Source organism: Anas acuta, chromosome 1 (genome assembly GCF_963932015.1).
Source record: "Anas acuta chromosome 1, bAnaAcu1.1, whole genome shotgun sequence".
Taxonomy (NCBI): domain Eukaryota; kingdom Metazoa; phylum Chordata; class Aves; order Anseriformes; family Anatidae; genus Anas; species Anas acuta.
Window position 1 is genome coordinate 16,099,680 of NC_088979.1, and position 26,561 is coordinate 16,126,240.

The following is a 26,561-nucleotide window of genomic DNA, read 5'->3' on the forward strand; positions in this document are numbered from 1 at the left end:
TTTTTTTTTTTCTCAGTCCCAGGCTTTAAGTTGCCTTGTTTTTGTAGATATCAATTCAATTAATGAAAAATCAACATAATCTGTATAGTCCAAGAGGAGTCCAAAGTAAACACACAAGTGATCCTGTTCAAATTTTCCATGAACATCTAGGATTTCAGTCTGTAAACTGGTGGTCAATAATATTGTCTGTCAAGAAAGACCACTAAGGTAAAGGAAAGATCAGACTGCTGAGGAGATAAAAAACAAGAAATGTCAGGATTTTATGTACTTGCAGAGAAAAATAAGTTTCTGGAAATGAGTTGTCTCACCCTTTCATACTGTTTGCCTCTCTTTTTCTTATTATGTGTGACGGTCTGGAGGGGAACTGTTACCTGCTGGGGTTAAATAATTCAGCTCCTTTATTAGATACAGTAGTCTTTGACAGGGCTTTTAGGAAATAAATTAATTTCCCTTTGGATTTTGCCCCATCCCCAATACCTAACCAGCAGGAAAACCTTCTCTTGCTGTTCCTTTGGGCTGCTATGTTTCATTTGTTGGACAGGAAAAAAGAAAAATAAAACAAAACAAAACAAAACAAAACAAAAACAACACTCTTTTTAACCAGCAAAATGAACTTGAATAATATCTTGAATAAAAAAATAAACTTGATCAGCAACATCCCCCTTCAAAAGCATGTTCTACCTCGCTGACTGTACACTTTACTTGGATTGCCATATAATTGACTGAATTCCCTCTGTACGTTATTGCAAGTGCTTTAAGTTTCACTGGGAACATGCATACCGAAAAAAAAAAAAAGTATCTGTTTTTAGGTTCACATTTCTTAGTTCACAGTATGTACACAAAATCCATGTGTCCTAATGGAATGGTGTGAAGGACTTCTTATGGGAAAATTACAGCGATCATGTAGCAGACATCCAGGAAGGTTTGGGCCTTGAGAGTGGACTCAACTGCACATAGATGTCAGTAGCCAACCCTCTGTGTTTATCAGATTGCAAGCAGAAGCACCAGATGAAATTCTCTATTGAATTGTTACAGATGATGTGGGACTAAATAGGATAAAAAGGCTTAATTCCTTTTTAATAATTTGGCATATTGAGTATGGGCAAGAACAACAATAACAACTCTCAAGAGAATTGGAGGAGGTTTTAACTCAAGGTGATAAACCTGTGCCACATAATGAGGAACAGTCACAGTTTGTATGTGATTATCATCAGTATCTTTGAACTTGATTACTTCAATCTTTTGCTAATTCTTAATCTCAGCCTTGGAGTGGATAGGCACTTGGAGTGGCTTGGCACTCTTTTCTGAGAAACAAGGAGGAAATTACTGAGTGTGATTTTGAGTGTCTTTAACCGTATTGTGCAGAATTTGAATGTAGTGTTATTTCCCAGTCAATTGGGCATAATTCAACATTATTTTCACCTTTTGACGTGGACACTTTGTGTTAGTGGTTTAAGTCTTTGTTTTTGCTAAAGTGAAGTGTTAAAAAAATAAATAAAACAGATAAGCAGATATTCTGTTAAGTGTATGGATCTGGACTCCGGTAATTTTACTGAGATGCCTGTTAATCCCTGTAAATGCTATGAAGTATTCTAATGCTGCGTAGATTTGCTGTTCAAGGAGAGTCCAAAATGAAGATGTCTTGTAAATCCTGAAAAGATAAAATGAGTAATATCAGGAAAAGAGCATCTGATAATGCTTGTTTGTAGGATGTCCCCATATTATTATCTCGTGCTCTTCTGAGTGCCTCATTTCCTGCTAAACTTTTCTTTCCATTTTATTGGCAAATCCAGGCATTTTGCAAACACACAAAGTTCCAATCTAATATAAAATTTAATTTCTAAGTGTATTCAAGTATCCCAAGTGACCAACAATACCATATAGTCTTATAGTTTATCGTTTTTAAATTCAACTTTATCAGTTTATTCCATATGTGTCACTTGTACTGCAAGTTACATTGTTCTGGAAATTGTGACTTCTATGGGAACTAACATTTGGAATTTCTCTGCTGCCATTATGTTACCGTCCAAAAGCTGATTCTCAGGTCCCTTCCAGGATGTAGATGGAAGTTTCCAAGGATGACACTAAGCATTGGTAATGCCTTCTTAATGTAGGAATGTTAGGTGTTTTCCATATTTTAATTTTACATTGTAAATGTATCAGAGGAGGATATCAGGAGCTGACTGCATAAAATTTTCATTGTAATTAATGTGTAGGACAGAAAACCTTTGTAGTGTTAAAGATACAGTGTAATGGAAAAGTGTGCCTTTTAGCTAACAATGTGCAATAAGAGATTTAAAGATCAGTGTAGCTTTCAGATTTGAGTGTAGCTTTTCAGATATGAGTACTGCAGCATAAAGACTTTTTTTAGTACCAGTTTTGAGTGGCATGAGACCACAAGTTCAATTCTTTGGAGGTTTCAGTAGACATGCAAGCCTGGAGCATGCCTGGAGCAAGTTACTGTACCAACAAAGAAAGTTGCCTATTCAAACTGAATGTTTAAATATCAGTTTGCTGCAAGTTATCCTTAACAAATTCTCACATCTCCCTGTAAAATGTTTTGTAGTGTTTATCAGCATGATAGTGTTTTTTAAAGTTTCTTTCCTACCCAAATATTAACTATCTTAGATATTAAGTGACTGATATTGTTCCAGAGAGGGAAAGAGATTTTGCTATTGCAGTCCATTGGTATGTGATATACTTCATCCATGTAGTTCTCCTCTGCTTGGAAATAACAAATATTGACATAATGGCAGGCTGACAATAAACTGTCCAAAATGTCATGAATATTAAAGAGAAAAAAACTATGTTTAAAATACGGCAAACATGTTTTAAGTGCTCAGTTTGCAAATAAGGCATGGCATTTAAAAATCGGAATCTGCTGCTTCATATCTGTTGATCAAGAAAACATATGCAGTAACTTTTCAGACCATATTGTTGACATGCCAAAACTGTGCCAAACCTTGTGACCATCCTGAAGCTGTGAAACTAAGTCTATATGAAAGATACACAAGGGAAAGTTGCACAGAAGAGGTGAACATTCAGTCTTTAATTTATAACAACAACAAAACCTTGTTCCTGGAAAAAAAAAATATGTGAGAACAAAATTTAACTTAAGAATAAAACATCCGTTCTGATCGTCACTGCAATTTACGATATTTATTACCCAAGTTCAACTACAATTTTTAATGTGCTTCGTGACAGGACAATAGTTCTAATGTCGACCCCTTCTGGCCTCCACCTGCTTTCCACCTGTAAAGTTTTTTGGCTTCATCCTAGGTCCTCATATTCCTAGATGATTCTTTGTTATTTTGTACATCTCTTTGTCAATTACATTTTCACCTGGCACAGAATTAGGCGTACACTTAAAATCCAGTGAATGCACTAAATGGGATTTGGAATTAAATGCTCTCAAATTTTAATTACATCAGAGTTCAAATATTGGAACAATTCCTTCTCCCCTGAGTAGTTCCAACTAACGCCAATACCAATATTTTATGAGTTACGCAACAGGATTTGCCCTATCTTTCATAAGTAATCCTAACAAAAAAAGCAGCATTTATAGTATTGTTCTAGTTCTTATTCTGTGAAAATGCAACTCAGAATATGGACTATGTAGTGATTCATCTGTAAAGCTGCAAAAGAATGACAGGAAGGAAAATGCCAAGGAAATTAGCTAGACTCCTAAACACATAAATAAGTATAGAAAAAAATTTATATTAACATTTGCATAAATGCAACTAAAAATGCATACACAAATTAAAATATTTGTGTAATTTGTATTTTATTGGATGTTGTTTTCCCATCATATTTGAATATTTGTAAAATAATTAATGAATATTCAGGTGAAAGCAATTCTTTTTTTTTCTTTTTTCTTTTTTTTTTTAATTCTCAAACTGATATGTTTGAAAAATGCTTTCATATGTCTTTTGACCTAAGTAAAACAGAGAGGAGTAAAAAACTTAGTGCAAATATAGTACAAATATAGTACAAATCATAGTACAAATTTGGAGTACAAAGTCTTCTTTTCTGAGATTTTATCTCCAGATACCCTGGACAATGAGGCCTCTGAGCACAACATTATTGATGTAAACGCAAACAATTATTCCTAGCAGGGTGCCTAAAATTTTATCAACATTCTCTGTCATAGGGTGTATTGTACAAGCCTATCTCATATTTCACGATAGTTGTCTCAGGATCAGAATAACATTTTAATCATAAAAATGAATTAACACTATACTCTTGCTGAAAGAGGAGTTGTTCGTTTAAACTACCATGGAGATGAAAGTGAAACAGTGAATACTAACATTTTCATACAGATATAAAACTTCTAAGAAATATCTATGAAACAATTACAACCTTTTTGCTTTCACAAATACATTCTTAAGCTAAGCCACTAAGATTTTTTAAAGTGTTCATTCAGTGATACACAAGGCAAGATGCCATCATAAAGAGTACCAGACTCATATCTTGTAGAATATTTTTCCACGAATAGATGTTTTAATGTTTACTTTATTAAATTAAGGAAAAATCTCTTCATTGTGGCTATCATGAACAGCCTTGGGGAGACACACAACATGGTGTTTCAGAGTAGCTCCAGCCCCAGGGATGGAGGCAGCATAGCCCCAGGGCAGAAGTCTCTGTGGGGGAAGATGCCACACAAGCACTTTACAAGTTCACAGCCTTTATCCATCTACAGCAACATCTACATGCAGCTTCTCATAAGGCTTTGTGGTATAAACATCTTGCAGTGCAAAAATATTGTGACTGTCATCCATGTATCTTCTCCAGCATTAACAGCTCAGCAGGGAAACTCCTGCTGCCACTTACATCTGTGCAAAATGTCCCTTGTGAAATCATCTCATAAGATACAAGTGTCCAGTTTCTGCAGTGGTGTTGCTTGTTTGTTTTTAACTAATTAGCCTGAGACCTGGCCCAATGATTTTCAAGCTGATTTAGCAGGTAACTTCAGTAAGGGAAAAGAGTGCACCCTGTGCACTCTGTGCACTGTAGATCAGAGCTACAGGCTGGGAGAGGAATGGTTGGAGAGCTGCCAGGCAGAGAAGGACCTGGGAGTGATGGTGGACAGTCGGCTGAATATGAGCCAGCAGTGTGCTCAGGTGGCCAAGAAGGCCAACAGCATCCTGGCTTGTATCAGAAACACTGTGACCAGCAGGGCTAGGGAGGTGATCGTCCCCCTGTACTCGGCTCTGGTGAGGCTGCACCTCGAGTACTGTGTTCAGTTTTGGGCCCCTCGCTACAAGAAGGACATCGAGGTGCTTGAGCGGGTCCAAAGAAGGGCGACAAAGCTGGTGAGAGGCCTGGAGAGCAAGTCCTATGAGGAGCGGCTGAAGGAGCTGGGCTTGTTCAGCCTAGAGAAGAGGAGGCTCAGGGGTGACCTTATTGCTCTGTATAAGTACATTAAAGGAGGCTGTAGCGAGGTGGGGGTTGGCCTGTTCTCCCATGTGCCTGGTGACAGGATGAGGGGGAATGGGCTAAAGTTATGCCAGGGGAGTTTTAGGTTAGATGTTAGGAAGAATTTCTTTACCGAAAGGGTTGTTAGGCACTGGAACAGGCTGCCCAGGGAGGTGGTGGAGTCACCATCCCTGGAAGTCTTCAAAAGACGTTTAGATATAGAACTTAGGGATATGGTTTAGTGGGTACTGTTAGTGTTAGGTTAGAGGTTGGACTCGATGATCTTGAGGTCTCTTCCAACCTAGAGATTCTGTGTGTCTGTGTGTGTGTCTGTCTCTTGTACCTTGGGAGATAAAGCTGGCTACTTCCCAGCCTGGATTCCCCCTGAAGCTGCCGTGTGAGCATTCCTTCAAGATGTTTAGTGATATGGTTTAGTGGAGGACTTGTTAGTGTTAGGTCAGAGGTTGGACTCAATGATCTTGAGGTCTCTTCCAACCTAGAAATTCTGTGATTCTGTGATTCATTAGGCACAATTTCAATAAAATGACCAAAACCCAATGTGGTTAAGGAATTACATGTAATTTTACAGCTGCAGCCTGCTCTCCTAGATGCTGGAGGATCCCTAGTAAAAGAGCTGGGTGTGGTGTCTGCTCCTTTCCATACTGCTTTCAGTGAAAATGCCCTCCAGGATTAATCGTGGCACACTGACCTTTCTGGAATAAGGTTTCAGCCCTCAGGTAGAAAAGGCTGGAGATTGTTGCATTAAGCAGACTGGAAAATTCAAATCTGCATTGTATCTCTTGAGTAAAATGAGACATTTGAGATAATTTATAGCATTTAAGATGCTCTGTTATGAAATAGTATCTCGTCAGTCACATTGAAAAGGGCAGGAGAAGCAGAGGCCAAAACATACAGAAAATATTACTAGACAGCAGTTTTTTTCATAAGTTTTTGAGCATTAAGACTAGAGAGAGCTGTTCCAGACAGAAGTTTGTAAGAAAATTCAAGATAAACTAAATTGCACTGTGTACCTAGATGATTATAATCTCCCACAGCTTTTTCAAAAATAGATACTAATATCCAAGTACAGCAGTGGGAACCTCAAAGTTTGGGGAGAGTGTGATTTTTGTTTTTACACTAGCACAGCTGAAATCTTACCCTATTTGCTATTTTATTTTCAACCTAAGTTTTACAGTCTAAAATGCCAAATAAATGCTCTAGAAATTGCTTTTACTTGGACAGAAAATGATAGGACAAGGGGGAACAGTTTTAAACTAAAAGAGGAGAGATTTAGACCAGATGTTAGGAAGAAAATCTTCACAATGAGGTTGGTGAGGCTCTGGAACAGGTTACCCAGAGAAGCTGTGGATGCTCCATCCCTGGAAGTGTTTAAGGCCAGGCTGGATGGGGCTTTGGGCAACCTGATGTAGTGGAGGTGTCCCTGCCCGTGGCAGGGGGGGTGGAACTGGGTGACTTTAAGGTCCCTTCCAACCCAAACCATTTTATGATTCTATTTTATGACTTTTAAATATATTATATCTTTTGAGTGTTACTAGATTCTCACTTCTTATTCCTTCATGTGCAGAAAGTCCCTCTGTTGTGTTTTGATTTTTCACCTCTTTAATGTTTTTCATCCAGTTCACAAATCCTCTGCAGATTTTTTGGATATTCTTTTCTAAAATGCTTAGCAACTGAAGCAAAGATTGCAATAAAAGTTTCCCACGTCTCTGATGAATATTCTTGGTACCACACTGAAAAGTAATTTCCTCTGTCCTTCTCTGCCTTAGTGAATATTTTAGCATTGTTTTTATGCAGCAGAGCTGCTTCAGATGGAGAGATGAAGACTAAACCACCCAGGACAATCTCAGGTCTGATGATCAGAGCACAGTGGACTCTGGCATCTAGTGGCACATGCAGATCCCAGTGCATTCTAGAATGAAAGAGAGTATATTGCTACTAGTGCTCTGCTGGGTAACAGCTATGCAGGTACTTTTTGTTTCTATTTACAGAGATGCCCTAAACTGAAATAATTAAGAAATGTCGATTTTTATTAGGTGCTCTTTCTACTCCTGAAACCTTTTTCATTTTTTCTTTTGGCTAGTCCTATGCAGAAAGCTCCTCCATTTTTATTGAGACTTGGGATGTCACCAGAGTGTATTTTGCTAACAAACAGCTGTTCAGGGAAAGAAAAATATCTATCTTTAAAGTGAACAAAATTCTTAAGACCATTTGCTTTCAGAATGGTCAATGCAAGTGCCATTGTATAATGAAATATCATAGGCACTTAACTTTTATGGAGCGGTTATGGACTGGTCACTGTTCATTTTCAAGCATTAATACCAAGGCTAGTTAAAGCTAACCAAAGTCCAGATCAACAAATATTTAATATGAGAAACTTATCAGTATTGTATTACAGTTTTCTATCCTAGTTTGTTTTCAGACAGACCATTCATAGCTTTTAATGTCAGTATTCTTTTACCTGCTATCTTTGTCATTATACCTTGCCTATTTCCATGTTTCCCACTAAATGTCAGCTCTTACAGCTGAAATTTAATTTGAATTGTTAAATATATTCATTCTACCAAAGCTTTGAACATGAGTTTATGATTACTTCACGGAATATAGCTTGCCTCAGTGGGACGTAATAAATTAGTCTAATCATATGGTGAGCACTTACTTCATCCTATGTTTGTTCCTGCTAGGAACTGAAATTGTCTCTGTAATTGTATGCAAATCCCTTCACCAGAATAATCAAAGGAGACCTATGTGTAGCTGCCCATCCTCCATATGAGAAGAGTAGAAGTAACCTAACTTCTAATTCTACTGAAATGAAAAGTTGTGTCTTCATATGTAAAAATTCAGATACAAAATAGAACTTAAAAGATATGTGCATAGCAGACATAGCTCCCTTTATTCTTTAGCCATACTTACTTTCATCATAAAAGTTTCACAATCTGCTGCCTAATAATGTGCCCTAGAATAAAACATTATATTTCAGAAAGTCACCTATGCATCAAGGGACAGAGAATCTGAAACAACTTTTGTATAATGTGTTGTGATTATGTATCTTTTTCACTGTTAATAGCTTGTATTTTATTTCCTATATTCTTATGCACATATTGAATCTGCTATTTCACTTAAAGAATTACAGAGATATGAAACATCTGTTGTTTTTTTTCTTCTTTGCTTTTGGAAGTACATAAACATCCTCACCTCTCCTATATAACTTTCCTCTAAGGAAGTTAAAACTATGAGGGTGAGGTTCATCAACAGTAATGTAGATACTCATGAGTTAAACATCTAAGTTTGAGTTAACCCCTGCAAACTCCCTCCATAGTCAATAGAAAGAATAGGGGAAATTCTTCTCTTCTGAATATACATGCAAAAGATGATAAAAAGCTTTATGAATTGCCTTCAGAAAGTGCTTGTTTCTCCACAGTGCTGGCAAAATGAGACTGGAGTAACTGGCATAGGCTTAGCCATCTAACTCTTAGGTGAGATAAATCCTCCTGTAAGTCTCTTACACCAAGTCATGTTTTATATACTGGCATCAAATCATTCTGATTTGCTTCTTTGAACTCTGTCAAATATTTTAGCATTAATTTTTGAAATGTGGACACAAAAAAGAGATTTAGTCATGTAGCAGTAGTCCAGTGTCCAGTGTGAAGACTGTGTCATTCTTGCCTTCCTCTTCTCAGTTTCTGCCTATAAGTATCTTAATGTTACCTTAACCGTTCTATAGCATTAAAGGAAAAGGTCAGGTCTGCATATCTGTGACTGTAATAGCAAGAATCGTGAAGACATTCAAATTAAGTGAGGTTATTAAGCACACGTTGCCCCATTAGTTCTTTTCAGAAGATGGGGAGAAGATGGTGGAAGAAGCAGAAACAATCTCAATTTGTTCATATATCTCATTTAAAAATTCTTTCATTTGGGCCACAGATATGTTTGTATCTTGATAATTTCTTAAAATATTTTCTTACATTTATTTTTTTCTTGTATGATTTTGTTCTTTTTGAGGAATTCAGACAATAAGCTGTTTTCAGGATTTACAAGAGAATGATACTTGCAGCCCCTCCTCAGCTGAAGTGCCTGGGAGGTGCAATGATTTTTCAATGTTATTACACTTCAGTAAAAGCCACTATATGAAATCTTTGGAGGTTTTGTGAATTGTTGCTCAAGTCCAAAAAGAAAGAATCACATCTTAATTCTGGTCTATATCAGATGAGCAAGGAGTTAGTTCTAGGAACTGGAAGAAAATCATAGATCATCAGTTTTATCTCCAAATTGATAGTTATTTGATTGTTTGTTTGTTTGTTGCCAACTTTTGTTTAATTTGTGGTTGATCTTTATAAAAGAAATCATGAGACTTACTCCAGACTAATTTCAATCAAGAGGTAACAATACTACAATCATAGCGTCCAGATTTTAATGCCTCTCTTCCAAGGATGTTACTTTTTTTTTTTTTTTTTTTTTTTTTTTTAATTTAGATACTTGAGAATACAGATTTCAAAGAGATCTTAACTGAAATTTAAAATCAGAAATAATGTCTCTATCATCTACAAGTAACACTTACAGTAGGAGTAATAACCTATTGATTTCCTGTGGTGTAGTCACCGGTAAATACAGATTGTTGCATAGTGGCAGAATTAAGGTTGCCTTTGTCTTAAAACAAATGCTTCTTAGTGTGAAGGCTTGTTGTTCAGGCAGTCTGAAATTGTTCTTGCATTTTTCTCTCATGTATGTATTAGAAATGGTATTGTATTAATGACTGTAATCGGAGATTATTGGAGATTTTATTAAAAAAGTCTAGTTTTCCAACAAATTCCTGAAGAAAGGAGGCAAAAGTTCTGACATCGAGACCCTCATTTAGTGCTCACATTCAGATCTGTCTTAGGGTATCTAATGGATCAACTGAGGTAGATGACTTGTGGGGAAAAATTGTATGTGACAAAGTAATTAAAGACAGCACCATAATACACGTTACAGACTATAGATTTTAGTGAAATGGAGAATGTTGGTTTTAGGTATTGCACTAGAGAAGAGAAATTTAAGCTAATTTTTATAATAACCAATAAATGTTTACAACTAAGATGGCTATTTGACAAATTAATTGCAGAAATAAGAACAAATAAAAAACGTAATAAGCTAAAGATCTGAACATACTGTCTTTTCTTCTTATATATATATATATATATATACACACATATATATATATATAACACTAATGATGGAACCAAGAAGACCAGCATCAGATGACCGGATATTCCAAGAGACCAGGTAGCTTGTACAGTATTTGAAAATGTTGGTCTTTGACAGAGAATAAACCTAGCAACCTCTTTTTTTCTTTTATCTATTTTCTTTTTTCTTTTTTTTTCCTGCTCATTGTTCACAAAGCTTAATTGCAATTTTTTAATGTAACAGTTTGTGCAGTTCATCATTTTCTGAAAATGCTGTAATTATTATATACAGATCGTAATTTAGCATTCAAAGGTATGTAGTAATAATTTGCTAATATTTGATTCTTTGCTGCTACAAGCAACTTCTGAAGAGCTTCTCCACCTGAGCCAGTTCTAGTTGAGCCCTTTGGCATAGTGAAATAGAAGCAAGGAAAATATAAAACGCTTACAATATATATAAATGCAGTCAGTGTACATTTGTAATTATTCTCAAATGTATTCATCTCTGTGTGCTAGTAGTAAGAAAGGTTACTGGACCTGGTGTTTGAGTTTCCATCTGAAGGCATTTAGCAAAGTGGGTATCTGAGAATCATTCCACACAAGGAAAGATATCAGGCTGCATTCAGAACCGGGGCTTTTCTTCAGTTCCTCTCATGTTTCCACTCTCCTTTTTCAGTTGGTATATTGATAAGAAACCTTTACAGTGTATTTTGTATGAAGGTTGCAGATCCTGAAATTCAAAGAAGAGGGAAATTTTTGCCACACAGTGGGTGTAGGTCAAATGGGACCTGGCATTGACTGAATCTTCGATCATGAATTCCCCCTTGTGAGTAAGCCAAACCACATCCCATATACTTGCTGAAAGCACATAACCTACACATAACCATTATTTCACTTAATTATTCTTTCTTTCCTTTCTTTTTTTTTTTAGGGCTCTGGTTGCAATACATTGACATCATTTTCTTGTAGCTTTATGTCCTCCTCAGGGAGAAAGGGTTATTAAACAGTATGGGTGAAGTTATACATGCACCACTCATGCAAGATTAACGGAGAAAAGGATAGAAAGCCTGTCTGTAGACCTCCACTAGAGCTTATCTCAGAGGTGTTTCACAATTTCACAAAAAATTATTGAAGGTCATAGACCTCAGGGAGACAAGAAGTATAAATTCAGATCATAAGGGTAATTCCATTTATCATCATACTTTCTGAAATCTCTGAATGAAAATAGCAATAGAGGATGGCTAAACTGATCCATTATTTCCTTGGTTTTGTTTCTGATCTATCAGTAATAAAATTTTCCTGGTCACTGACTGTGATAGTGACTTAGTTCACACACTACATCATAACAGAAAAAACTGAAAGTACGTAGAGTTTGAAAAGCAATATAAACCCTAACTTGGATTTTTCAGGAGCAAACCATGCCAGATGAAGCAAATTTCCTTTGTTTTATAGAAATTGGAAAAAAAAAAAAAAAAAAAAAAAAAAGGTGTCTCATTCTAGTAGGATTTTTTACATGGTTTGAACAAAGGTTTACTAAAAGAGCTAAGAAAATTTTGTCTTGGTAAAATTTCTAGAATATGGTAAAACTTGTCACAGTGGGACTCAAAAAAAAAAAAAAGTGGATGAGATTCACTGTCAAATAAGGAGGTGTTAAGCAGTAAGCCATTCTGGCTGTATTTTTTTGCAGTATTTTTGTTAATGACATAGATGAAGAAATATAGAATACATTTATTGAACTTGAAGATGATGAAAAATTGAAAGGACTGTGTGTACTTTGGAATTAATTTTTGAAATATATTACATTGTCAGCACTGCACTTCAGGAAAGATGTGGATCAATTGCAGCATATCCAGAGGAAAACAAGGAAAAATGTCAGAATTTAGACTAAAACATGTTCCAGAAGTAAATAAAAAATGAGAAACTGTTTCAACAAGAGAAGAGCAGACAGAGAAGAGGGAAGGGAAGGGAAGGGAAGGGAAGGGAAGGGAAGGGAAGGGAAGGGAAGGGAAGGGAAGGGAAGGGAAGGGAAGGGAAGGGAAGGGAAGGGAAGGGAAGGGAAGGGAAGGGAAGGGAAGGGAAGGGAAGGGAAGGGAAGGGAAGGGAAGGGAAGGGAAGGGAAGGGAAGGGAAGGGAAGGGAAGGGAAGGGAAGGGAAGGGAAGGGAAGGGAAGGGAAGGGAAGGGAAGGGAAGGGAAGGGAAGGGAAGGGAAACAGCAGTCTTCAGTTATGTAAAGGATTGCTTTAAAGAAGAAGGAAACAAACTCTTCTTTATGTCTACTAGGATAGAACAGGAATGAGTAGCTTTAAATTGTGCCAGGGGAGATCTAGGTTTGACTTTAGGAAACATCTCCTAATGATAAGGATAATTAAGCAATGAATATATTACCTGGGAAGTTACAGAATCCTCTGTAGAGGTTTTTAAGGACAAACAAAGATATCTGTCTAGGCTGATTTAAATATAATTTATCTATCTTTGGGGATGGAGGGGTAGAGAGGAATAGATGGGATTTTACTTGAGCTCCCTGTCTTATTTTCCAATCTTTCTGTCATTTTTGTGAATTAGACATGAGAATGACTTGGAACACACCTGTAGTTGTAGCTTTCCCTCTGTCATCTGAATTATGCGGTTTGTACGTGTTTTGTATTGAACGATCTGGCTCCAGTTCCAAATTCAGTGAAGGTCAGGCATGTGAATGAGTTATCATGGGCCAAAATTTATATGGTTGTGTTTATAAATCTTACTGATTGTTTGAGTTCTGGAAGCTGTATGCTCACCAAAACTTTAAAACAAAAATGTGTTAATAAAAAGTTATCAATCATAATAAGAAAAACTAAAATGCATTCGAGTTGTGTTTTTTTATAGTTACTGGATGAACACATCTAATACAATCATGCATCATTCCTACTGTATATTTCTTGTATGGTTTTCCTCGCTGTAGTGTCTGGATTAATCTCACCAAGGTTTGCCTAGATAAATGGCAGGTATTTTCACTAAACCTCATGTCTAGACTCTTTCTGTAGTCGTTGGAGAAACAGAAAAGCACCTCTGAGATAAATATCTAAGACCAAAAAAAAAAAAAAAGATATTATTTATAGGATATCCATCTCTCTTGTGGAAGCCTGGATGATTAACTCAGACAACTTCTAAGACACCTAGAGTTAAGTGACAGGAATCCAATCCTAATGGTCAAGTATATTGTCTTATCCATACCAAATGATTTGATCATTTATTCTCCACTTCTGCTGTTCTTTGGTTTTGTAACAAATGGATTTTTATTTTTTTTTATTGATCCTAATATGAATTCCAGTAGACTGAAGCAGCTTTCATAAAACACCTCCAGCATTTCAGTCTCCATGGTCAGAGCTAATTTGGGGAATGGAATCTGTTCCTGCTAGAAAGTTACTTGGACCAGAAAGAGAAAAAAAATAAATTTGCATTTCTGTGATATACAGTATAAGATGCCTGTCTTTGGAGAAGATCTCCATTCATTATGGATATCTTCTATTCTTTGGCCCATAGCAGAAATATATTGCATATGTTTTTTCCAGGTACATTAACCTGTTAACTTGTGTTAGTCAGTATTGTCAGTCTACTAGACAGAGTAAAGAACAGTAATAATATACATCTAATGCACCTTGTGAATCATAGAAAATTAATACTAAATAATTTTCTGCCTAGTAGTTCATAAGCATGAATTATTACTAGGGTGCTGTTGTTTGGAGCAAGCAGCCACTTTGCTAGCTCTTTTCTGGCAAAAACATCTGGAACAACTGCACACACTTGGAGGGGCAGACGAAAAGGTTTCCCAGAATGAAAAGGTTTCTGGAAGATGAAAGTTATTGGAATTCTAATTATAACTCTGAAATTGATCACTGAAATATTTCTGGTGAAAGCAAACAAAGAAGCAAGAAGTAAGAAAAACAAAGAAAATAAAGGAAAGGAAAAAAGCCAACCATATGTCTTCCAGCAGAAAAATGAGTCAAGAAAATGCTTCTCTGATTGCTTCAGTTTATTCTGAATACATTGAAGAGATTTAGATATCATTTCATTTAAATGGAAATAAATGAAATTAAGTCATTGACTACTGAAATGAAATTGAATGGGGCAAGTTTAGCTAGTACAGCAGAAGACACAAAAAAAAGACCAGAAGGACCACTGAACTTTTAAAATCAAAAAAGATCACTCATGATTTCAGCTACTTGGAGGGAAATGGTGAGGGGGATAGAGTCTCCAGTCATGGCAATGTATCAGCAGCAAGGAAGAATCCTGGACCTCCAAATTCATGCACTTATAAAGTGTCTTAAACACTTTGGTCTCCAGCAGATACTTCTCAGTCTCTGAAGAAATACTAATCTCTCTCAAAACAGGTATAAGACCAGGTACACATCTAGCATTGTTTCTCTGTGGATGATGCATTTTGCAATGGAAAACATACCTATGCAATGAAGAATGTGGAAAGCAAGGTTAAAAAGCATCAGAGATTTTGTTTGTAAGGTATTTTGCTACAGAATCAGTCCCAATAAGTAGATATTTTGGGATAGGCATCTTCAGATCTGAATTTACAGGAAAAGAGAAGAATAATTAATTAATTATTCTCCAATTATTAATTAATTGTTCTCAATTTATTTATTTATTTATTTATTTATTTATTTATTTATTTATCTTTAACATGATGATTGTTTAGTAACTTTTTGGAAAATAATAGCAGTTTGTTAGGTCACCACAATCCCATGTGACAATAAAACAGGATAGGAAGAAAGCAAGGAATCCATAAAATACAATCTTTTCAGACTTTCCCTGTCTCAAGGTTGGTTCCAGGGTATTGAAATGGAATTGCTATTACTGAACATTAAGCATTTGTCAATAGAATCTGCATTTGAGCGGTGATCTACAAAAGCAGTTCACGGACTTATCACAGGTCATATGAGGAGAATGCCATAGGATCATAGTCTCATAGAAAGGAAGGAGAAGGAATTCTTGCATATAGCATCCTCGTATTTAGGAAGGACTTCACCTATGTTTCCAGGCAATTGCAGTGGTATTTTATCTTGCTCATAGATTTGCTAATTAAAAAGAAAAATAATAACAAAAATTTCCTGGAAGGACTAGTAGTTTGTTGAAGACTTCCAGGCTTCAACCAGTTACACTTGGGCCCAGTAATTTGTTGTTTTGTGTTTTTTTTCTGCTAAACGATTTATCTGCATTTCAAGGTTGAATTAGTTGGTGAGGAAGGGTTACTATATATATGCCTCTGAGAACTTCTTTTATTTATTGGCATATGCCTAAGCATTTTGTAAAATAATGTTTTAGTGGAAAACATTGATTGTATAGCTCAGTTGATAGGAGTTAGCTTTTTCTTTAATTTGCTTTTATGCAAGCAGTAATATTTCACAATACATGGGATGGAATGTATTCATATCACTAAACCTCCAGAAAAATGAATCACTCATCTGTCTGCAGCATAACTGAGGATAAACAGCAGATAACCAGAAAATAAATACATTTTAGGCCACAGCTGTAAGATTAATGTCTGCTGTCTTTACTTGGGCAAACATCTCTTTGAAGTTAAAAATTTTGTCTAAACAGAGACACTGCGCTGAGTTTCTGTATTGACTGAATTACCTCAGGTTAGTTTCTTTTTCTTTTTTTTTTTTTGTATAAAATGTTTGCAGCACTGCATACAACTAATTTTTTCTCTGCTAGCTGTAGCCAATTATTTTGGACAAATAAGCATTCTCCTCTGCACGTGTAATTTCTATGCCAACTGAGCCTGTGAATGTCTTTATTCATTCTGTGTAAACTCCACCCTTGTCAGTCTGTTGTATTGAAAAATGTTCCTGCACACTGAAAAGATGACTGTGCCATGGATTACCTGCACAGGGATTCTGAACTCCTCTCATGGAGATGTTGCACCATATCCAGTTACTACAGTTTAGCTGTATTATGCTGTATGTGAAAGATATACTAACATGAAAACCTATGCCTGAGTGCCAGCTACTGACAAGAAGCTACAGAAGCTTGATATGCCTAAAAGAAGGCAGTTGCTAATGAAATATGGCAAGTCAAACCTTGATCCAAGGTAGAAAAGCTTTTCTATGTGTTTGTCTGATATTTGTCATGCTTTATGCTGGGATAAACTCCCACTTTGATCAAAACACATCTTAGTAAAGTTGTCAAAATGAAATAAGAAAAGAATGAGGGGATGTCAATTGCTGTTTCAAACACCATTCATTCTGAATCAAAGAAAATGTTAATTTGTGTCAGGAAGCTGAATTATGTAAATGTTGAATGTGTTTGTAGCAAAGACCAAGTCAAAGCTACAGTGTAAATGAAGCAGGAACCCCTTTAACACTGGAGTAGTTTTAATGTACATCTATATATGGAAATGAATAGGAAATGAAGCAAGAAATACAATGTTTGGGAAAGAATCTTGTCATAATTTGCAGAGATAATTACAGGCAAAAATGAGATTGAATATAGCAACAGGAAAAGCAGAATAATTATGCGGCAATTAACAGGAAAGCTGTATGGTTCTTTGAAAAAAATAGCAGTCATCAGGTTAAAAATATATGCTGGGTACAGAAATGTTTTAATAGTCAATACATCAAGTATTTGAATTCATTTCCTAAGATAAAATATTGTTTCATAAAATAGATCTCATCTATAAGATGAAATATATTATGCAGTTTATGTATTCATTATAAATGTTTGTATTTTTATCTTTAACATGTCATCTGAATTGGAGGAAAAATAACATGTTAATTTCAGACTGTGGATACATAGTGTAATACTAAGAAGATGTAGATTTTAAGTTAGTGTTTCAAATACTGTAGGAGCCAGTAGAAAAATAACTACTCCTAGATTTGCAACAGAATTAGTTTCTTATGTCCTAAAATCTTCATATTCTGATAAAAACTATTACCTGCTTTTATTTTGCTGGAGGCAACCCTGTTTTTTGGTGTTTTTGTAGGTCTTCTACTTTATTAGTTAGCAACAGCACAGTCAAAATTACTCTTTCTGAAATGTAACATACAAGGATTTCTCTTGCAATTTAGGGAATCTCAGATGGTACTTTTCATGGGGAGCCTCTCATGTAGTGGCACCTTCAAGTGCATTAAAATGACAGTTGGGGCTCGCTGTGCTCAGGCACGGGACCATCTTGGTGAAAAGAGAAAGGAGAAGCCACTGTGTATCCACGTCAGTATAGGATAGTTTTCAAGAGGTGAAATCTTTCTTTTAAAGCTAGTGGGAGCAATTAATCCAGATAACAATTAAAAAGACAAGGTGTTTTGCATACTGTTTCTGAACAGAGGGACATCCTCTGAATTGTACCGTTTGTATAAACACGTTGTCAACAAACATGTCTATCCCTGTCTTTCTTAAACATTGAATCTGGATCTGAGGTGTGTAATCATCATTGCTTTATGCAAATGCACCGTTTACTCTAGATACAAGATGGAATAAGACATGCTACTCACTTCAGCAATTGTTTGGGCAAGTCAAGGCTACGTGTGCAAGCTGTCCTGAGACAAGTCACAGGCTTCTCTCCTGCCTCTGCACTGCACATCCCCAGTGAGAAAAAATTAGGAGAGGGAACAAGGTGAGAGGCACACTGAGGCTGCAGGCAGGGAGCCTGCACTGTGGGTTTAGTGGGGATGCTGCCTTTCCCTTCTGTGAATAGGCTCAAAGATGACAATGAGGGTGTCAAATAATGATAAAGAGCAGTAATCCTGCCAGTAGTAATAATTAATGCCTCTATGGTGACCTTCATTCATTGACCTCTAATCACTTTGTATACATTGACTAAAGCTGTATGGGTTCTCTGAAATAGATCAATATCATTTTTATTTACTGCCATAAACATATGTATATATAAAAGTATAAATAGATGAAACAATAAATTCTTATTAAAAAGCAGTAAAAATCACTTGGCTTAAGTGTTTTCAAAAAAAACACTACCAACAATAAAGAAACAACAAAGCATCTGAATGTCTAATACACTGGGTTTGAGGATACAGCTCCTCTTGGTGAATGAGGGGACTCAGGCATTTTCTTTGCTGTTTCATGAGAAAAGTCCAGATATAGAAATGTGTATGAAACCAATATGAGAAGCCGAATGGTTGACTGGATGAGACCATGTGTATAAAGCATATGTAGCTTTTCCATAATGCTGAGAATCATTCCAAGGAATCATAGCAATTGTAGTTTTCATTGCTTACATAATGTGCACTGATCAAGGCTAGCAACATAGGTAGGAATATAAACTGTCTTGTTCCCTTCCCTGCAGGAGCAGATATTAAGAGTTGTGATATTGATTAAGAACAATTCCTATTTAAAAAATACAATGATTGTGTTACTAGTGTATTGTATCCTTTTATTTTAGGTTATTCAATACTTCAAGCAATTATGGAAAAAGCGGGACAAAATAGCTGGCAAGTCAGTGCCATCTGTGTGGAGAATTTTAATGATGCCAGCTACAGGCGGCTTTTAGAAGATCTGGACCGAAGACAAGAGAAGAAATTTGTAATAGACTGTGAAATAGAGAGGCTTCAGAATCTCTTAGAGCAGGTAACATTCCTTTTAATGTCACTGTAAGCACATTACTGAAATTCCAGATGAGATACCACTGTGCATTGCCTTTTGTTTATTTTCTCAATGGAAATGAGATTGCCTACTCGTTCCTTTTTTTTTTGTTTGTTTTTGTTTTTTTTTGTTGTTTTTTTTTTGCCATGGATTGACATTTCTACATCCACTTGCTGACTGTTTGCCTTCCTATAAAGTTATTGTCCTAACAGCCAGTGCATCAGCATGGTGAGCCCTCCCTTCCCCAGCTGGCAGGTCTTTGGGGCAGCTGCACACTTGGCTTCCCAGCAGCTCCCTGCCTGATACAGCTTGCATCAGGCTCTTATGGCTGGTGGACAAACACAACACGGTGTTGCTGCATTACCATGATGCCCTCAGTCTGTACCTTCACAGGGGAAAGAAACTGGTCTTGTTTAAGGAAAAAAAAAATTGAATCCAGTATTACATATTACTTGCAATTCACAAAACTATGTATTTCTAGCTATAAATTCATTAAACTCATTACTGCATGTATTTCCAGCTACCAAGTACTTCAAACTTACTATTACATATATTTGAACTGATAGCTTTATTACCTTAGCAGAGTGTTTACGAACACGAAGAAAAGTAGAATAAACGTGCTATTTTGCTGGGAAGGAAAGTCAGGTTCTTCCATTCATGGAAAGCTGCTGTAATGTAAAGAAAATACTGGTCCAGACAGATGGTTTTGCACTGTATGGTACTTTTACTGGTGTAGGAACCTATTGCTACATAGCTCATAAATGTTGGGAAAATAAATAAAATAGTGCTTTGAAAAGTGCATTTTTCTAAGTGACGGGAAAGTAACTTCGGGTTTACTCGCTGCTCCTCTCATGATCCCACATACGAGGTTGCAAGAGCAGCGTTCAGCACCTGCTGATGCTGCAGGGAATGGATGCCATCTGCTGGTGGTGAATCCTCTGCCGCCGCCCTGCTTATCCTGGCTAGCACGTTAGGGACTTTTGAAATTTTGTTGTAAAAAAGTTCATAATCCGTCTGCTACCGAAGTCACAAAAATTTAAAACGCAGTTTGTGATGCAGAAGTACATAAAATAATCCTCATAGACATATCCGTGTCAAATTTGCTTTCACTGACAGAAGCTAGAGAGAAACTGAGTATTAATGGTATGGCTGCAATAACAAGGACTTTTTCTATGACTGTTGCCAAGAGAAGAATAGATGATGCTGTATTGCTATAGGCATTCATTTGGCTATTTTTTTTATTGTGAAAGCCATTATGTTTTAACACATGCTTTCTATAGTTTATGATGAAGTCCTCAAGTTCAGCCTATGTTGTAGTAAAACAGAACACCCATTTGGGCATCTTTTAAAATATATTTAGAAATATAATTTTCCCCTCAGCTTTGCATGTGTATGTGTGTATGTAGTTTCTTTTACACAGTGTGCAAATGTGAATTAGAAAAAGAATGCTATATTATGCCATAAATTCTGCATACATCCACCATCCTACATAGTTGTATGTACTGAGTATCCACTCAATTGCACAGCAAAACAAAGTCACCTAGTAAGCATTCAGATCTCGCTGATCTCAGCCATATATTTTATTTCCTTCCAGGAGCTGCTACTCATTTTCTTTCTGGATTGGCCTCTACATAGTCAGTTCTCTTTGAGCATAACCTGTGCTCTTTGTTCAGATCATACAGAATTGAATCGGATATTGATTTTAATGGGATTATGTTTTGACCTCCTCTGACTTCATAAAGGTCTGGATTTTGCCTGCCTAAAATAGGTACTTAACATGGCAAGTAGTAAAAATGCAGTGCCTGGCCTCAACAGGGTGAGTCAGATATTGTGAATTTGGCTGATGGCTCTATAGGACAAGCCCAAAAGCTGCTTGAGTCCTCTTTCCATTAACTGAACTGTGGGGAAATCAAGGGTGGGAGTTATATCCAATTTACAACGTGCTTGTATCTTAGCCATTCATACAAACACTTTTAGGAAGTGATTCATCTGGTTACTGTCTAATTTTGGATGGGATTAATTTTACCTAAGAAATTAGCTGTTTGGTATTTGTGCTGGTGTTTTTTGAAACCTAAATGTAAAGCCTTTGCCCTTAAATCTACGCTAATGAAAGGAAAGAAACTGATATGTGAGCTATTGAACTTCTTCTCTTCTCAGTAGTGACTACTGATATAAATAAATTTACATTAGATCTAATTAAATTGGAATGTAGATACTTCAGAATATTTCTGTAATTTGTCCAGGTCATGTGAATTTTCTTCTATTGTTCCAACACCCCTGGAGCCTCATCTTTATCCTCCATGGGCAGGAATGGTATTGTAGCCAGGCTAGGTGAAGTACATGGTCACCTGTAGCTTTACTCTCCAGTGTGGATGTCCTGGTCTTCCTAGACCAGCTCACCTGTGGGTAAGCCTGGGGTGCTGTGCTTAGCCATTGTTTTGGGGCTTCAAAATGAAAGCAGTTTGCCTTCAGGGGTCAAGTGAACAGGATGTCAAGGATAAACAGTCATAAACCTTCTTGGAGACAAAAGCATTTGCAATCTCCCAAAGACGGGAGTGAGGCAAAAAGAGTCTGGCCCAATGTAGAAAATGCAAAATAAAAACAGTTTTAAAATATCAGCCTCTGACTTTTTCATTTTGTATGAGGGCTTTAGTAACCTGTACAGACAGGTAGGGTGGCCTCACAAATGGACTGAAAGTTGGAGTGCTCTTCCCTGCATACACAGAGGAATTGATTAAGCTTCAGTGACTCTAATTAACTCAACTTTTTTACTGCCTAGTTCTCCCATAATTGAGAGTCTAAGTTGTGACTATTGTAATACTTTGCAATGTACAAGTAAATGTTCTGCAGAACATTTAGGAAAAGTAATTAAATCTCAGTAATGAGACGGTAACTCAAAGTACTTTGCCCTTAAATCTATGCTAATGAAGGGAGAGAAACTGGCTTGTGGGCTTGTGGGTTTCTTCTCAAGTGACTGCCCATACATATACACATTCATACTTCTCATGACTCTGGACCTCAAGAAATGAAGACTGGAGACTTTTTCACTGGCTGTGTTCAAAGAGCGTTGCTCCCCTCTCTATATCTGGTTCCCACTTATATGACCTGGTGTCTTCTGCTCATTTTCCTCTCCCAGCTGCTCAGCTGAGGAAGACAGCCCCTTGCTATTTCTTCATTTCTTCTGCAACTTTAATCTCACCATTTTCTATCTTTCTTTTGCCTCTTGTATTTATATTAGTTCATTATTTTTTCACATTATGTGTATATAGAAGCTGCCTTCACACTCCAAATTTGTGGCTTGTCTTCAGGGAAAACTTGTTCTGGAATAAGTGATGTATCTGAAATCCAGTCTCTGTGCACACACCAGGGTGTGCATTTTCCATTACAAGGTCTTCCTTTCAGGTTTATACATTGCTGCAGTGAGGCTGATGTTTTGGGCAAGGGCCAAACCTGTACTCATTTTAAGGGTGAAGTAAGGACAGAGAGAGCTTCGTTCATCAGTCAGATTTCCATTCTAGAAAGAGGTAACAGGTCCAGCGTTAAATACAGGAGATGTGTTCAACCTGCCCGCAAGTATTTATATCTGATTTACTTGGATTGCCTACAGAGCATTGCAGATCTTCCATCGTAATAAAATGACACGATGGTTTTCTCGATAAAGCTATACTCTGTTTTAACCATGGTCAACCACACAGCATCTACTTGATTGTGGCAATATTTGGGGGTGATGGAAACATTTTGTTTGGTTTCTTTATTATTGCCAGTTGCATTGGCTCAGCTCAAAGCGCTGTTTAAACACACCACTGGAGCAAGGCATCACTTTGAGCAGGGTCACAGGGTTACTTTGCTTCATCAGTAAGACAGTCTTCAGCCTATGTGAGTCAGTACATCTCCACCTACTGTCAAGAATCTACTGTAACTTAAGTGAACCAGGATAGTATTAGCTCCTTTTCAGACTTTCTTATAAGGATAGTGAAAGAACACCCTACATCCTTAGTATCTTACAACAGCCATAAGAAGAAAACCTTTTTGTTGTCTGTGAGTGAAACTCCTGCTATGTACTCCTATGGCAGACCACATCATTCTGCAACCTCAGGATGTAAAAGACAATCCACAAACATCAAGATCTTTACCATAAGATTTTCTTTACTTACCCATTTCCACTGTACTAGAAAAGACTACACAGATGAGAAGGCAGACCTTTAATTTCTCAGTCATATTACTCTTTCTAATGCACAAGATTGACAATTACGAAAATCTGGAAGTTAATGCAAATGCAGTGCAGAATGCTACATGGTCTTAATTTTATGTTTTTTCCACAAAGCAGAAAATGTTATATTTTCTAACAACTGGGTTCATGAGTACTGTAATTATCACCATATGAGAGGTTTGTGTTTACTACCATTTAGATTATTACCTTTACAGTTTTCTTACCTTTACTCATGTTCCTCATGCAAGTTCTTCATGGTCCAGAAAGGAAGAATATTGCTCATACAATGAGAAATTACAGACTCTGTGGGATATCTTCCCTTAGAGATTCCTAATTAACCCTTTATTTTATATGTTTTCCAGACACCTCTTTTCCATCCAATACCACAATACAGAGAAACTATTATCACTGGTTCCAATAGCATTGCATTTATATATGCAAGAACCTCAGAAGAGGAGACTAATTCAATAAGCGTTAGCTGACCATCCCCACTTTTTAGTTCATTTGTGGTCAGGCTTGTAGTATCTGTGAAAGAGTATTTGGAAATTGAGAGCAGCTTTAACTTGTGTTCTTCTTTCACATACTATGAGGCATGAGCTCTTGACTAAAGGTGTGCATTTTTAGCTATATAATAAGTAACATTACTGTAGGAACGTGTGGTGGATACAGTGGTAGGGATAAATTTAATATTCTCTTGCCCACTTCACCTATTTTGTTTCTTTCTAAATTTTTCTGGCAGAAGATAGCATCTCTTCCACCAGTGTTAGTGGAGAGGCATTGTATGGCTTTTCTTCAGAGAAAAGACAATTTATAGGAACTATGTTTTAATACCAAAAAGGGACAAACATCTTCTACAAGTTCCAGTTTAGGATGAAAGCTCCTCTAGTAAAAGTCTGGCCAAGTGATTCTGGCTTGTAGATGAGGGACTCCAAAGTCTCTACCTCTCTTGCAAATGCAGATTCAAGTTCACTTTTCATTATTTCACAACTTGGACACTGGCTTGCATCACTGGAGCAATTTTGCTTTTTATCTTGAAGAACATTTTCCTCTTTAGCAGAGAAAAAATGGTGTACATGCACTAGTTTTGTGGATAATGTTCTTAAAATCAATTTTAACAGCTTCTCTTTCCCTGTTACAACTTTTGGTCCAATCATGTCTACTGAAAAAAATAACTGTCTTTCCCTAGAAGGAATGCATGTATCTATATATTCTGTACTTCTCTTTGTGAATTTTATCTAAAGCGTGTTATACCCTTGTTGATTTCAGGTGCTGAAGGAAAAAACATGTAAAGAGAATATAATTAATTATAAAGTTGAATAGTGCTCTTTCTCATGAAATGGGTACCATTACAAAGTTTGATGTTTATTCATTGTTTGATTTGTACCTTTGCAATCCAAAAATAGGAGAATGAAGCAATGGTTGGAATGGTCAGAACAGTAAAAAGTGAAGGCTGATACCCCTCTTTTACTTTTTTTTTCTTTTTTGTTTTGTTTTGTTTGTTTGTTTGTTGTTTTGTTTTTCTCTTAGACCATCATTACAACCAGCAACATAAAAACAAAAATATTCCCCCCAAAAATGTACTGAACAATCAGGAAATAGCATTTACTATAGCTAATCAAGAAATATGTGAAATTTGGCTGGCCAGCTAGTACCCATGTTCTGACTGGTGACCTGTCAGACAAGACGCATAGTACCTTGGCATTTCTTATCCCTTTGGCGGCAAAAAAAAACAAATGGATCTTTGTTTTCCACCTAGCAGCCAGTATTAATAAGCACTGTACAGGCTAAATGCATTAGATGTCTTAGATGATGTTTTAGAGGCATTATCTTCCTTTTAAATATAGCTGAAATTGCCCAATGTGTTAGAAGATATTTTACTGGAAAATTGATAGGCAGATTCACAGACAGCTCTGTTGCATAAATATAACTTCTGTAGGAAACAGGAATAAAAATATATAACAAAATGAATACATTCAAGAAAATGTCCTGTCACTCTCTTCTAAGATGTACTTATATTAGTTATCTGGATTAATTTACCTTTAGTAAATACATGTCATAGATTTCTTTTGTTATTTCTTCATTTGCTAACTTTCAAGCAAGAGTGAAGTGTAATAGAGAGATGAAATTGTGGTCAGATTTAGAGAATAACAGAGAAAATAATTTTGAAGATTTCAGTGAAAACTTATGTTATTTGTTCAACCATTGTATTTGTTCTTTTTACTTTTTCAGACACTAATAACACATATTACTTATTAGAGAAGCACACTGTCATTTGGTCAGCCATAGCTGATCACACTGCTATTACTTACAGTTTGTACAGTGCTCAAAAATGTGTTCAGATATACAGTGAAGTCAATGCTCCAAATGGATTTTACAGTTAAGTTGAAAAGCTGTCATTTAGATGGCAATAGATATTTTGTTAACTATAAATACTTCAGTCTATTTTTGTTGGCTTTCCATTGCTTTTTCTTTTTGTTGTTAATCCAATTTAAAAATTAAAAAATAAATTATATAAGGAAATTTTCAGAAACACAAATACTGAAGTTGAAATTTATGGTTCCCAATTTATTTTTCTGCCAGACTTCTCTCTGTCAGCATATATTAAATACCACAGAGCAAATAAAGTACCAGGAACAAGACTGGAGTCTTCCAGCTCTGAGATGTGTTTTTAGGCAGATTTAGGATCTTTTTTTGCAATATAGACTGTGAAGTACTGATGTGAAGAGACTTATTTTATGAACAGTCATAGAATAACAGAATGATTGAGGATGGAAGAGATCTCCGAAGGTCATATGGACCAACCCTTTTCTCAAGGGGGCTTAGATCAGTTACTCAGGGCATTTTTTTTTTTTTGACTTTTGAATACTTCCAAGGATAGAGGTCTCAGAGCCTCTCTGTGTCTTGTTCCAGTGTTTGACTACCTCATGGTGAAGATAAAGAACTAGGAACTGAATTTAACCATGTCTGTAGGATGACCTTCATGCAGAGCCTGGCTAAGTAAAGGGAAGAGCATATGCTAACTGTAATTGCATTTGCTTAACACCTCTATTTTTACTTTATTCAAAATAAAATAAAATAAAATAAAATAAAATAAAATAAAATAAAATAAAATAAAATAAAATAAAATAAAATAAAATAAAATAAAATAAAATAAAATAAAATAAAATAAAATA

At 36.2% G+C, this 26,561-nt stretch overlaps 1 protein-coding gene across 10 annotated transcripts in view; it reads left to right on the forward strand.

Moving 5' to 3' along the window:
* The window catches only part of GRIA4 (glutamate ionotropic receptor AMPA type subunit 4), a 260,140-nt gene that overhangs the window by 150,865 nt on the left and 82,714 nt on the right, over positions 1 to 26,561 (forward strand). For all 10 annotated transcript variants that reach the window (XR_011092282.1, XM_068670317.1, XM_068670308.1 and 7 more), the window contains one exon: positions 18,979 to 19,163. Coding sequence is in view for 9 of the 10 variants with exons in the window: in XM_068670308.1 (XP_068526409.1) it covers positions 18,979 to 19,163 (185 nt within the window). In the remaining variant the exon portion in view is untranslated. The remainder of the gene's footprint in view (positions 1 to 18,978; positions 19,164 to 26,561) is intronic.